General features: G+C 41.4%; 1 protein-coding gene across 1 annotated transcript in view; it reads left to right on the forward strand.

Annotated features, from left to right (window-relative positions):
• Nucleotides 1–326: 326 nt before the first annotated feature.
• The window catches only part of LOC115106130 (PRKC apoptosis WT1 regulator protein-like), a 105,355-nt gene continuing 90,936 nt past the window's right edge, over nucleotides 327–14,745 (forward strand). The window contains exons 1-2 of the mRNA XM_065008324.1: nucleotides 327–435; nucleotides 754–1,473. Of these exons, the coding sequence (XP_064864396.1) occupies nucleotides 919–1,473 (555 nt within the window). The 5' untranslated portion in view covers nucleotides 327–435; nucleotides 754–918. The remainder of the gene's footprint in view (nucleotides 436–753; nucleotides 1,474–14,745) is intronic.

Here is a 14,745-nt window from a genome sequence, read left to right on the forward strand (position 1 = left end):
TCCAACCATTACAGTGAACCCATCCTCCTATAGCTCCTCCCACCAGCCTCCACTAATACAGCCTATAGGTTAAGAAGAATATAAACTATATAGTCTATGATTAGGCTGAGACATTTTTATTTTTGTTTATTTCCACCCTGTAGCCTAGATGCTGTAAAACAAAAAATAAACATTCAGTTGGAAAATAGGGATCAAAGAAAGGTGTTTAGACACAGCAAGTACAACCCAAACATTTTTAATAACAGAACAGGCTACAACCGTTTTATTTCGTATGCATTCGTGAGTCTTCGTATGGGTTCGGAGAAGCCCAGTAGAGGGGGCTGAGTCCGAGCCGCACTGATTGCATGTGACTAATCGAGTTTGCCAGTGAAGTAGGCTACAATTCATTCCTACGGAATGTTCACCTGAGAGAGCGAAAGCACTGCAAAATAACAGGTGAGTCTTCTTAGAAACGCATGTCACTGTTGCAATTGTTCACTAAATGAGTCATGTTATTTCCAATAAGTTACCTTAACATTTTTTGCGGATAAAATAACTTAAGAATTATCGTGTCTATCTACTGTAGCACAAACTTTGCTATGAGTTATTTATAGTTCAAACCCCTGTTTGTTTATGGGAAGGCTAGTTTGTGAAAACAACTTGATACACGTCCAATGTGATTAACTTTACACACGGATAGTAATTTCGAAGTGAGGTCGTTTCATTGAAGTTTGGACCAAATAACACTAACCGTGATTCTCCATTACCTTTTAGACCGAATCGTTTTGAGAAATGTCGTGTCATTAGAAGCGAAGGACGATTGCACGGTAACCTGACTTAAAAACGGAAATGACAAATTCCCTGCTGAAGGAGCGTAGTTTACAAACGTAGGAAAGCCACTGGTGAAAACTCCACACATACAAAACGAAAAAAAGGAACATGGCAACGGGTGGATTTAAACCAAATGCACAGACAGACTTTCTGGAGGAATGGAAGGCTAAACGGGAGAAAATGAGGGCAAAAATGCTCGGGGACATCGCTGCGGCCACCGGCGCGTGCACTGGTGGCATTGCCACTGCGTCCCTGGGGAGCCACAGCAACAAAAGTGAGATGCGCAATGCTACCTCGAGCACCGAACTTAACAACAACGGCAACCCGGACCGCGGGACATCATACCCCATGGCTCGCTCATCATCCTCCTCAGCCTTGAAGAGACCTGACGATGACCCACACCCGACACCAACCGTCAGAGGAGCGGATACACCGGGGAGTAACCTGAAGAAGACGCCGGAGAAAGTGCCCTGCACCCCACAAGAGTCCAGCCCGACTGTATGCAATGACCATGGCAGTGACAAGGAGAGCCCCTCACCCAGTAAAGGCAAAGAGAAGAAAAACAGTGGTCCAAGCGCCAGGAAGGGGAAAGGACAGATAGAGAAGAGAAAGCTGAGGGAGAAGCGCAGATCAACAGGTGTTGTCAGCATGCCATCCACCGAGGTGAGTCCAAGCTGTCTAACTTTCATTTGTTTACAAATCATAGCCTAGTTAATTAGCATGACGCATGGTGTTGGATGAGACAGTTTACACTCTGTACTGGCAACCTGTAGGCCTATGCAACAACAACAAAAAAGTTATGAAAAGACTGCATAAAAGTTGGACTTATCTGTCTCTTAGGTCGTGTCATTATCATTATGAAACGAACATTTCAATGTACCAAATGGGTTGGATATTAGTGGGGAAATAGTTTGAAACAGAGTAGCTTTAATGACCAATGAGAAGGTATCAAATGGGGTTCTAAAACATGAATTCTTCTGACCTTCAAAAGGCCACATAAACATGTCTGTTCCGGTGGAGTGTTTATGAAGACCTTCTGTCTATAGCACAGACATGAAAAAAGTCTCCATGAGTATGCTGAAAATGTGCAGAGGGAGCAGTATCGTTGTTATTGCACTTAAATCATGTCACAGTCTGGCCGCAGGGACCTTGATGAAAGCTTGACCACTAAGAACTTCCACCATCAGGGGAATGATGTTCATACAGAGCCTTCAGAAAGTATTCACATCCCTTGACTTTTCCCACATTTTGTTGTGTTACAGCCTGAATTTAAAATGGATTCAAATGAGATTTTGTGTCACTGGCCTACAAACATTTTTATGTTTTTAGAAATGTTTACAAATTCATAAAAAATGAAAAGCTGAATTGTCTTGAGTCTAAGTATTCAACCCAGTTGTTATGGCAAGCCTAAATAAGGCAAAAAATGTGCTTAACAAGTCACATATTAAGTTGCATGGACTCACTCTGTGTGCAATAATAGTGGTTAACATGATTTTTGAATGAGTACCTCATCTCTGTTCCCCGCACTTACAATTACCTGTAAGGTCCCTCAATTCAGCTGTCAATTTCAAACACCGATTCAATCCAATTTCTCGCAATGAAGGGCACCTATTGGTAGATAGATTAAAAAAGCAGCCATTGAATATCCCTTTGAGCATGGTGAAGTTATTAATTACAGTTTTGATAGTGTATCAATACTAGAGGTCGACTGATTATGATTTTTCAATGCCGATACCGATTATTGGAGGACCAAAAAAAAAAAAGCTATATATATATATATATATATATTATACACATTTTGTAACGATGACAATTACAACAATATTGAATGAACACTTACAGTGGGGCAAAAAAGTATTTAGTCAGCCACCAATTGTGCAAGTTCTCCCACTTAAAAATATGAGATAGGCCTGTAATTTTCATCATAGGTACACTTCAACTATGACAGACAAAATGAGGAAAAAAAATCCAGAAAATCACATTGTAGGATTTTTAATGAATTTATTTGCAAATTATGGCATTGATGAACCCGGCTAGGATATCTCTGAGTGAGTCTTCTCCCATTCATCCATATGGTTGTATTACAATCACTATGAATCAGCCTGGCACCCTCACTCAACCTGTGTCCATTTGGGTTATTTTCAACCAGCTCTTATGGGAAGTGTGGAAACGACTATGCACTTACATCATGACCCTCACACATAGCCATATAGTGTTGTTGTGGGTTGGTATGCCTGTTTTGTTATTGAGAGATGAATAATGTTCACCTCTGATGCGCTCTGGGGCTTTTTTTATTTTGTTATTGACCCAAAAATTATTTTCCACCACAATTTGCAAATAAATTCATTAAAAATCCTACAATGTGATTTTCTGGATTTTTTTTCTCCTAATTTTGTCTGTCATAGTTGAAGTGTACCTATGATGAAAATTACAGGCCTCTCTCATCTTTTTAAGTGGGAGAATTTGCACAATTGGTGGCTGACTAAATACTTTTTTGCCCCACTGTATTTGAACTTAATATAATACATCAATAAAATCAATTTAGTCTCAAATAAATAATGAAACCTGTTCAATTTGGTTTAAATAATGCAAAAATAAGTGTTGAAAGTAAAAGTGCAATGTCAAAAAGCTAACGTTTAAATTCCTTGCTCAGAACATATGAAAGCTGGTGGTTCCTTTTTAACATGAGTCTTCAATATTCCCAGGTAAGAAGTTTTAGGTTGTAGTTATTATAGGACTATTTCTCTCTATACCATTTGTAATTTCATATACCTTTTGACTATTGGATGTTCTAATAGGTACTTTAGTATTGCCAGCCTAATCTCAGGAGTGCAATGCTTGAAGCACAGCGAAGAGCTGCTGGCAAAAGTGCTGTTTGAGTGAATGCATACGAGCCTGCTGCTGCCTACCACCGCTCAGTCAGACTGCTCTATCAAATCGTAGACTTAATTTTAATATAATAACACACAGAAATAAGAGCCTTAGGTCATTTAATATGGTCGAATCCGGAAACTATCATCTCAAAAACAAGACGTTTATTATTTCAGTGGAATACGGAACTGTTATGTATTTTATCTAACGGGTGGCATCCCTAAATCTAAATACTGCTGTTACATTGCACAACCTTCAATGTTCTGTCATAATTATGTACAATTCTGGCAAATTAATTACGGTCTTTGTTAGGAAGAAATGGTCTTCACACAGTTCACAACGAGCCAGGCGGCCCAAACTGCTGCATATACCCTGACTCTGCTTGCACAGAACGCAAGAGAAGTGACACAATTTCCCTAGTTAAAATAAATTCATGTTAGCAGGCAATATTAACTAAATATGCAGGTTTAAAAATATATGCTTCAGTATTGATTTTAAGAAAGGCATTGATGTTTATGGTTAGGTGCAATGACGGTGCTTTTTTCATGAATGCGTTTGTTAAATCATCCGTTTGGCGAAGTAGGCTGTGATTCAATGATAAATTAACAGGCACCGCATCGATGATATGCAACGCAGGACAAGCTAGATAACTACACATGGTTGATGATATTACTAGTTTAACTAGTGATTTATGTTAAGATTGATAGTTTTTTATAAGAAAAGTTTAATGCTAGCTAGCACCTTACCTTGGCTCCTTGCTGCACTCGCATAACAGGTAGTCAGCTTGCCACGCAGTCTCCTCGTGGAGTGCAATGTAATAGGCCATAATCGGTGGCCAAAAATGCAGATTACCGATTATGAAAACTTGAAATTGTCTCTAATTAATTGGCCATTCTGATTAATCGGTCGACCTCTAATCAATACACCTAGTCATTACAAAGATACAATGGTGACTTAAACTCTTAACGGTTTTAAATGGCTGTGATAGGAGAAAACTGATGATTGCTCAACAACATTGTAGTTACTCCACAGTACTAAGTTAAATGGCAGAGTGAAAAGAAGGATGCCTGTACAGAATACAAATGTTACAAAACATGAATCCTGTTTGCAGTAAGGCACTAAAGTACAACGGCAAAAAAGTGGCAAAGAAATTAACTTTAATTCCTCAATACAAAGTGTTATGTTTGGTCCAAATCCAACTCAACATATCACTGAGTACCACTCTTCATATTTTCAAGTATGGTGGTGGCTGCATCATGTTATGAGTATGCTTGTCATTGGCAAGGACTCCAGAGTTCTATAGGATAAAAATAAACAGAATTAGCGCTAAGCACAGGCAAAATCCTAGAGGAAAACCTGGTTCCGTCTGCTTTCCAACAGACACTGGGAGACAAGTTTACCTTTCAGCAGAACAATAACCTAAAACACAAGGACAAATATTCACTGGGGTTGCTTACCAAGATGACATTGAAAGTACCTGAGTGGCCTAGTTGCAGTTTTGACTTAAATCGACTTGAAAATCTATAGCGAGACTTGACAGAGTTTGAAGAATTAAAAAAGAATATGTGCAAATATTGTACAATCCAGGTGTGCAAAGCTCTTGGAGACTTACCCGGAAAGACTCACCGCTGTAATCAAAGGTGAAGGTGATTTATAACAGGTTGATTCAGGGGTGTGAATACTTAAGTAAATTAGATATTTCATTGTCAATAAATTAGCACAAATTTGAAACATGTTTTCACTTTGTCATTAGGGGTTATTGTGTGTAGATGGGTGAGCAAAAAATGTGATGTAATTAATTTTGCATGTAGGCTAAAACAACAAAATGTGGAATAGGTCAAAGGGTATGAATACTTTCTGAAGGCGCTGTATAATGGGCATGTTTTATGACATTGACACTGGCTCTGTGCCTTGAAGCCACAGAGTGTAGTCTACATATTAGGGGTCTGGCTTTTCTGACAGCTGCCCTCTGTGGCGTTTCACCTGTAGGTTGACCAGTGTCTGTTGGCTGGTGACAGCCTGTTATTAGTCGGCAGTGCCAGTCAAGGAGTTTGAGAGGCTGGTCAGAAGCCACGCCGTAAAGCTAGGTTTCATCTCCACAGATCATGCCAAACTATGTGCTACCATGCCCCATGCAACAACATTGCCTGTGTTTATTGCGTTGCGTATTTCCCATGGTAAATCTAAACCCTGACATGGCGATCACTGTATGATTTGGACCCTCTTCACACAAGGCCTCTGGTGTTATGAAATTGATTGAATAGGTACGCTGGGGCATAATCAGCCTGCATGTTCTGTGGGGCACAATAGCTGTTGGGGGTTTCAGAGCAATAGGGAACCCAATCGCACCACTCTCCCAATGAATAGCTGATAATGGCTTCACGGTTAACCGAAGCAAACACTGGCTCTTCTGTGGCGTGTCAATCATGACCACCTCCTGCATTCCAGGAAGGTGTCTCGTTTCAGCCTCCCTGTCCATCTCACCCTCTTTGGCGGAGAATGGTATGTGTCTACTGGCTGTTGGGGACCTCTGACCCGCTTAACAAATGCTTACTGAACAACGGAATACTGCTTAAGTGATGTGTGCGTTTGAAGATAACACTATCTGAGTGAGTACTCACCTTCCCCGAGATACTTGCTCGCTCTTCTTTTCTTTCTCTCTTTAGGATGTGTGTGTTGTGTCAGTGATCCGTTTCCTGTTGGCCTCACTGTGGCTTAGGCCTAGTTGATGAGCCTCATTGTCTGGGGACATCCGTGTTTTATGACCAGCAGTATGTTTATAAGGCTCTGCTTGGAGAGTTGCTTTCACTCAGGAGCATGAACTTTGTTTCATGTGTTGGGCTGGATCTCTTTGATAAAGGCTGTTGTGTCTGGAACACCCAGGGCTGTTCGTCAGTAGCAACTGTGAACAGGCTGTGCGATAGGGCAGGTTACATATTGGTGCCAATTAGCACTGGGCCATTCCATGGTAATGGAAAATGTTGAGACTCACATTTTAAAGTGAAAACTGTATACCAAAAAAAAAGCATTGATTTCAAAGTTTAACAAATCATACAACTCTATGCACAAGGACTACTTTTAACATTTTCCACAGGAAATTTAGCGAAAACACATTCACAGGAAGAACTGTGCAGATACAAAGTTTGGTAACGGAATAAAACTGAAGGAGATTGTACCGTAATTCTGTTGGTAAAATTTGCATCTGCACTGTTTCCAGGAAATGCTTATTTATTTTCTGTGTAAATTGTTCCAAGTAGTCATTGTGCATTGAGTTGTATGGTTTGTTAAACTTTGAAATCAGTTGTTTTTGTTTACATTTTAAAATTAGTCTCAGCGTAATTCCGTTACTGTGGTGATGGGTAGCTTAGCGATTTAAGAGCGCTGGTCCACGAACCAAAATGTGACTGGTTCAAATCTCAGAGCCGACTTGGTAAAAAAAAATCTCTTTGGGCCGTTGAACAAGGCACTCAACACTAATTCTGCTAAATGACTAAAATGTCAAAACGTAAAAAGGATCGGGCCGCAGGGTATAGCCGAGGGGATTTCTCAGAGCTTCTTCCTGGTTGCTGTTGAATCACTTGTGTAGTTTATGCATATCTGTCATGAGCTAAGAGGAGTGTGTGTTTACCTGTACATAATCATGCTGATGTCTTTCACTCCACGGACAAACCAATGTGATTATAACATTTATTTTCCTATGCGAATCTGCTTCAACAAAGTGCCCATTGACAGTTGGCTTTGCCTCAATGTTTATGGCCCATTGGTAGATAAAGCCACAGCTCCAGCCTGATTGGTTGGATTATCATTGTCATTTTGAGCTCAAACCGCAACAGTTTTGTTTAGGATCATATCTAGCTCTGGATATATGCACAACCGTCTCTCCAGGTGAGTGAGTTGAGTTTTATCTGCAGGCAGACCGAAAAATTATTTCAAAGCCGTCATGCTACAATTACACCATCGAAACATCTTTAAACGCTCTTGAGTGACATACCATCATGTTGAAACAGTTTTTCTTCAGCATATCTTGCTATTTTTGTGCTTAAAGTATCAGTGCTGTCAGTGAGGGATGAAGCAGAACATCTTGAGTATATGGTATGTTGTGAGTCAGAGTTTTGCCCTGTAACTTCATGAACTCCCCCCTTGACCTGTACTGAAGCTCTGGGGAATGGAACATGGATGTGATAAAGTGGCCTGGTTCTAGTTCATATTTTTTGCTTTCAAAACAGTTTCTGGTCAAGCCAGTCTGACTCTCACAACCAGAAGCTGTGGCATTCAGACGTCAGACGTTTGGACACACCTACTCATTCAAGGGTTTTTCTTTATTTGTACTATTTTCTACGTTGCAGAATAATAGTGAAGACATCAGAACTATGAAATAACACATGGAATCATGTAGAAACCGAAAAAGTGTAAAACAAATCAAAATATCTGTGTGGGGGTACAGGTTAGTTGAGGTAATTGGTACATGTAGGTGGGGGGTGAAGTGACTATGCATAGATAATAAACAGCAAGTAGCAGCAGTGTACAAAAGGGTGGGGGGGAGGTGTCAATGTGAATTGTCCGGTGGCGATTTTATTAATTGTTCAGCAGTGCTATGGCTTGGGGGTAGAAGCTCTTGAGGAGCCTTTTGGTTAAATCAAATCACACATCCTAGTGCTGCTACACTCCTCTGCCCGTCCTCTGGGAGCTGTATATGTTTTTGCTCCACTACTTCCTTACCTTATGCTGGGGCTGTGGTACTTTCTCTCATCCATCTGTGTTCAGTTTCCACCTCCTAAAGATACCTCTCTTCCAGCTGTAGTACGATCACAAGTTATTCTGTTCTAAAGGCCTCCCATGGACTGCAGTTCTGAATGGAGTTGTCATTCACGTCTTTGAAAGCAATGGCCAGGGAACGTTTTGAGTATCAGTGCAATAGGGTGTTATTTAATTGTACGGTAATTAGGTCAAATGTAAAGCTTTCTATACGTCTGTTCTCAAGGAATGTAAGTGTGCCATTGGGTGGAGCCTGTTGTACTCGCTCCTAAAACCTTTCCCAAACAAGGTCACATCATCACTGGAAATACCATAGGGATTGGATCATGGGCTTGGATAAGCAAGGAATTATTTTGGCAGGGTTTTGGGTTGTTGGTGGAACAAAAGGAATTTGTGAAGTTATGTTCAACTCTCTAATCCAAAGAGTGTTTCTTTTATACCCAGGCTCCTTTGCCAGCTATGTGAGTTTACAAGAACATTTGACAGGTTGACTAATTAGCAGGAGTTGTTGATTTGTTTCCGGGGATATCTTTCGCAAAATAAGTTTTAATAAGAGGGGTGGGACTAATAGAAAAGTTCCAATAGAGCTGTGTGGTGAAAGTTAGGGGAATTCCACAGGAAGTTGTAGAGGAGGAAGAATGTGCAACTACTGTTCGCCTTGTTCCATGACATGGTTACCAGGTAGGCCCCTAATAAAGGGGGAACCCAATGGTCTCTCAGCACCTCATAAAACACCCTGCTCCCACTAATGGGCTGTGGCACAGGGTTTTGTGCATGTTTTTGGAACGTTGCATAAGCGACAGCTCTCATTAATGTGCCCTCTGACTAGGTGAGGCCCAGTGAATAGCCGTCCATTGCCCTGTCAGGTTTAATCATATCACTTAAACAGACCAAGGGTATTTGAAAACTGGAGCCTTCAATCAGAATACAGTAGTCCTGGCTGCTCCTCTAATGGCCCTCTGACTGACCTGGCCTCTGCTTACTCCCCAGATCCTCTTTGCTCTTTGCACAGGTTAATGAGCTCACTTTCTGGCAAGGAATCCAGTTTTAAACGTTTTGTGACAAAACATGATCACAGGAGTATTTTTACAATCTATGCATTTCAGCAGGCCTGACAAGAAAATAGCCTGCCTAATTTGGACTCCTGTTCCGAATGTGTAGGTTTGTAGAGTGTTCTGTTCTAACCCAGGCCATAGATTTCTCTGCTGTAATTGGGTCAGTGCTCTTTAGTTAAGAGGCTATAGGAGCTCCATGTGGTAGATTATTATTGTCCAAAAAAGAATGCTCCCCTGCGCTGCCCCTCTCTCCAAGAATGCAAACCTGATTGCCCGGGGTCAATGGGCATTGATGTCTTGAGCACGTGTCTGGTGAATGAGTAACAACCCCCCCCAGCCTTTAGCACAATAGAACCACACAGTCATGGTCCCAATGGACAGTAATACGCCAGACCCTATGAATCTACCTTTTACACAGACCCCTGTTTGCACATTTTGTTTGCGTGAGAAATGACATGCTCCTCTGTCACTGCTTGGATGACGCAGTGGCTGTCTGAAGGGCCAATCATTAACTCACAATCAAAACCAGGACGTTTCAGCGATATGGGAGACTTGTTGGTTACTTAATAAGGTGTTGTTGAGGTTAATGTCCGACTGTGTTGTGAAATGTGACTGAAGGATCGGTCAACTGTTCGAATAGTAAATCCTAGCGTGACTGATCTTCCCTCTTGGTGTGTGGTTGACCAATACTTTAAACTATTTGTTAGTACCGAATTGTTTGTGTCCAATTCCCTGTGAGGCACTTCAGGATTTACTCTAAGACCTAGAGTAAAATGCCAATGCCTTCTCCTTTGAACTAAATGGGTATTTCTAAGTCGTTGTCTCCCCTCAGAGGTTAACACCTTCATGATCCAGTAGCAGATGTGGAGACAGTGATTTCCTTTCATCTGTCATTTGTTTAGGCTTAAGTTTTCCTTTTTCCATACCTGTTCCCTCCAATACCAGCCGTCACGCTAATGGTATTAACATGAACTGTTGCATGTTATTGTAACTGAAATGTCCTGCCCCTGAAATCTGATAATAGCTTATGGTTTCACACGGATACATGGGGTAGTGGTTTTCATGCCTCCCCTTTGGAAACTGCCACTTAGCCCCCCCACTGTGTTCTTGTGGAAGCTTGGGCTGCCACATTCAACTGCTGCATGCAGAGATCCCATAGAGATTCAGTGGATTGGGATTTGTCTGCTGATCACAGCTACTGTCAATCAGCAAGCTGGTGTGTGTGTGTGTGTGTTCCTGCATAAATGTATCTTGTTTGTTGGACATTCCTGTGTGCCTCGCAGCAGTGTGGGATTTGTGAGTCAGCTGTAATCAGGCCACTGCATGATTAGGCATTCAGGAGAACTGTATGTTTGGATTCATTACAGTAGAACAGAATAGTATGCAGCTGCTACCTCTGTTTCTTTCTCTCCTCTTTCTATGGGCACGGAAAGAGTTGTTTTGGAGTGTTATTCTTCGTAAAACCCTTCGCTTAATGTTTATGGATGAGCTCTTATAGATGATATGTCCACATACAGTGTCTCTAAAAGAGTTCCGGAACGTTATGTTGGTACTGCACACACAGCTAGAGAGATCCAGCACCACCACAGGCCAATGGGTTCTCTCTCCTCCCATTATGGCACCATGGTTCCCTGTCAGACTTTGTCCCCTGATAAGCGTCAGCAGAAGTAGGCTACGGTATCAGACACGGCAGCATAACAATCTAGCTAACCAAGGTGATGAATAATAAACATGCAAGTAATAGGTCTGGGCTATTTTCATTCTGCTTCACCGCGTGGATAAGCCTTGAGTAAACAGAATGACCCTAGGAGAGAGTCTTCTGGGTGTCATAGCAGCACCTAGCAGAGTGTAGGAATACGGTTGGTTGGTGATCTACAGGTGGAGGCGGTTAGGAGTGTTTGACATTCCACTGTGTGCTGCTGGGAGGACTGTGGGGGATGGGGGTCTTAAGCCTAGCTCTCCGTCTTTAAAAACGCATTCACTTTACATGCATACCCGAGGAGGCTTAAGTTGATTTGTTGGAAGCTGGCGAAATGGGAGGGATTCATAATGCTTTGAAGAAATTTAATATTTTAACTGTTGACATGTATGTTGTTAGTGTGGCTCATCTTGTTGATTTGTGGAAAATACAGCCAGGCAGGCTCACATCAAAAGAGGAACCAAATGGAAAAAGTGGTTCAGGAAAACAGCTTGAGAATGTAGCCGATAAACACTCTAAATCAAATTAAAATGTGGGTTCAAAGTGCCTGTGGATATAAAGCCTTGATCTTTAAGTTGTTGAACCAAACAAATATGAATGAATGTGTTGTAGAGGATTAAAGTAACCACATGCCATCCTACCCCTGGCTTTAAATCTAGAACCTCGTTCTGTGTGTTTGAGTGTGTCCTTCCCCTACTGATCCTGTTGTGGGTAGGAGGGTCAACTTGGCTGTGTTGAACTGATGCATTACTGGAACGCATCCCACAATGTCCACAACAGACCAGAGATTGGCTGCTACTGGCAGCATACCTACCTTCCGCCAACCCATGTGACACACGTATGCGTTCCCAGGGGGCCGAGATGGGCTTCCAACCAACACCCCAACCTCACATCTTTCCTCGCTTCCAGCAGGCCTCTGGGGCACTGGAATGCTGTCCAAATCCCAGTTTTTATGTTTGTGCTGGAAGCCTTAAAGACTCTTATGTGGATCATGCCAGCCATGTGCTAGGGTCCGGAGGAAAGCTTGGTGTCCTCCCTGAGGCTGCTAAGAGGCACGAGGTGCACAAGGCCCAAAGACAACAGAGACACGAAGCAGAACAACATGATTAGTAGTCACGCCATTGTTCCAGACCATTTGCTCCTGCTTACACCCCTCAGTGCCATCCCGTCTTAGAGAACGTTTGTGCGTTCTGTAATGCCCACGGTGACGATTAACCCAGCCAAAGGTTCAATTCTTCTGCTATCAGAAGAGATTGCTTGGTATTGTACCCGGTGGCCTTAGGTGACACGTGGCCTGGCATGAAAAGTAGACACGGTGCTCTTTAATCACATTGGCAGATGCATCAACAAACCCTGTGTCAGTGTCCCCAACCCAGAGCTGAGGAATCTTGACAATATGGATACGCCCTGTCAATAGGCATACTTTCCTCATCACACGTCCTATCAAAACAGAGCGTCCACGTAGCTACAGTATCTAGGGTCATTCTGTTTACTCAAGGCTGGTTTATTACACCCCATTGCATGTGTCTTGGCATTTTACAAGCTGTCAAGTGTATGGGTGGTGAGCCTCTATCATTGATAATCATAGCCGTTATGAAGAGGTGTTGGCATGCATGGTATCTTTCCTCAAAGTGAAAGCTCAGCGAGGAGCCGTTGTCCAAGACCACAGTGACCTGCCCACCATCGCAGTTTAAACTAAACAAAGTAGCACTTCTTTGGCCTACCCAAACATATTTGAAATGTATTTTCACTGTAGGGGATTTCCATCAAAGGACGATTGAGCTCCAACATGTTAAGTTCATCGAAGCATATCAAATTGGGTGCCAAGTGAATAAAGGCACAACCATTTTCCATCTTAAAAATTAGACATAAGTAAAGGCTTTCATTTCTGGGTAAATGGATGGAAAAGGGGTCTTAGAAACCAGAAAAGGTCTTAAACGGTATGAGAAATGCATCAAAAAGCAATGTTGACGTAAAGACTCCTTTCAAATAATATCAACACTTTATATTTAGTATTTGTTTTAAATTGTTAAGCTTCTGTAAATTAGGAAATATTGCCTTGTAATTCCATTGCCAAAAACATCTAAGATATTTTCAAATTTCTCTCCCTCATGAGAAACGGAGTATAATGAAAGTTCATAGAAGTAACAAGTAATGGTAGACCTACCAATTAGTTAGTGATTTGACTTATCATTTAAGTGATTAAAACTCCTAATTCCGTTAGCAAATTGTTACTTTTCACTTGTTAGCATTTACCAAACTAATTGCAAAGACTGGCAAATCCAGCTCAAAAAGTTATACAAGCTTGGCTAGTAGCTACCGAATGTCATTTTTGGTGAATGTAGACCATTTACAAGCGAGAGAAATTACGCACATGTACAATGTTGTGATAGATGTTTTTCTGAAGGAAGAGCAGCATGTGTACACAGCAGAACGGAGCAGATGAAAAACACTAGTGGGAAGCACAGCGGGGGGAAAAACTCATTCGGACCTCTTTGAATTCTGGCAGAAGTGAATTGCATACAAGTGTAACTTCTTCACCTCATGTGCACCGCACAACAGAGACTTGCCAATAGATATAAAACGCTATGGACTCACCAGATCACGCCTTCTCCCGTTGTGCAATTTACAAACATACACGCGACTGGCTCAACTGGTCTGGGGAACTACGGTAAGCTTCATAATGTAAACTAATGTGATGGGTGAAATGAAGAAAGCAATCTGATTTATCTCCTAACGTATTGCAGTTGACTGCAAGTATTAACTTAAAAAGTAGCTACAAATATTCACATTTATTGAAAATCGTCAAATAAATTGACGGTATAGAGAACATCCTGTGTCTTTTTCCAAATTCCCCAGTATATGGTATACCACCCAAGCCTAGTACAGATCAGGGACCCATTACTGGGTGTAAATCTACTTCACTTACAGTAGGTCAATAACCTAAACAATTGTTTTGAAACTGAAGGTGGGATGTCATTGTTTCTGCAGACATCTTTGAATCTTAATTCAGGGCAGATATTTAAGTTTTTGGAAAATGTGCTTGCATAAAAACCTGAGGGAGATTTTACCCTAATTCCATTGCAAAAATGTGCATCTACACAGTTCTTCCTCTACATTCTTTTGTGTACAATTTTCAGAGGAAGTAGTCCTTGTGTATAGTTTTATGGTTTGTTAAACTTTGAAGTCAATGTTTTTTTTGCATACATTTTAAAGTAAAAGAAACTGAGTCAAAGTGTAATTCTGTTACTGTTGAATTGCCCAGTAGCAAGCAATTCCACAGTGACAAAGGGTTATATTAAACAGCAATGTAATTCCAAACAGACACAGCATATACATGTCATTTCCTCCCTGTTTGTCTCTAGGAGTCTGTTACATCTCCAATGTAGATCATCTGCTCACTTACGTTGTAAAACTGTCCAGTGGTCAGATCAGTGCAATGAAGTCTGTTACTGCGCTGTCCCCGCCAGCACTTATCTCTTGTTAGACGTTCTCCTTCTGCACACTGATAAGTATCAGTTTGGAACAGTTTTTTTCCTCCTCTCTTTCAAAAGT

Source organism: Oncorhynchus nerka, linkage group LG23 (assembly GCF_034236695.1).
Source record: "Oncorhynchus nerka isolate Pitt River linkage group LG23, Oner_Uvic_2.0, whole genome shotgun sequence".
Classification (NCBI taxonomy): domain Eukaryota; kingdom Metazoa; phylum Chordata; class Actinopteri; order Salmoniformes; family Salmonidae; genus Oncorhynchus; species Oncorhynchus nerka.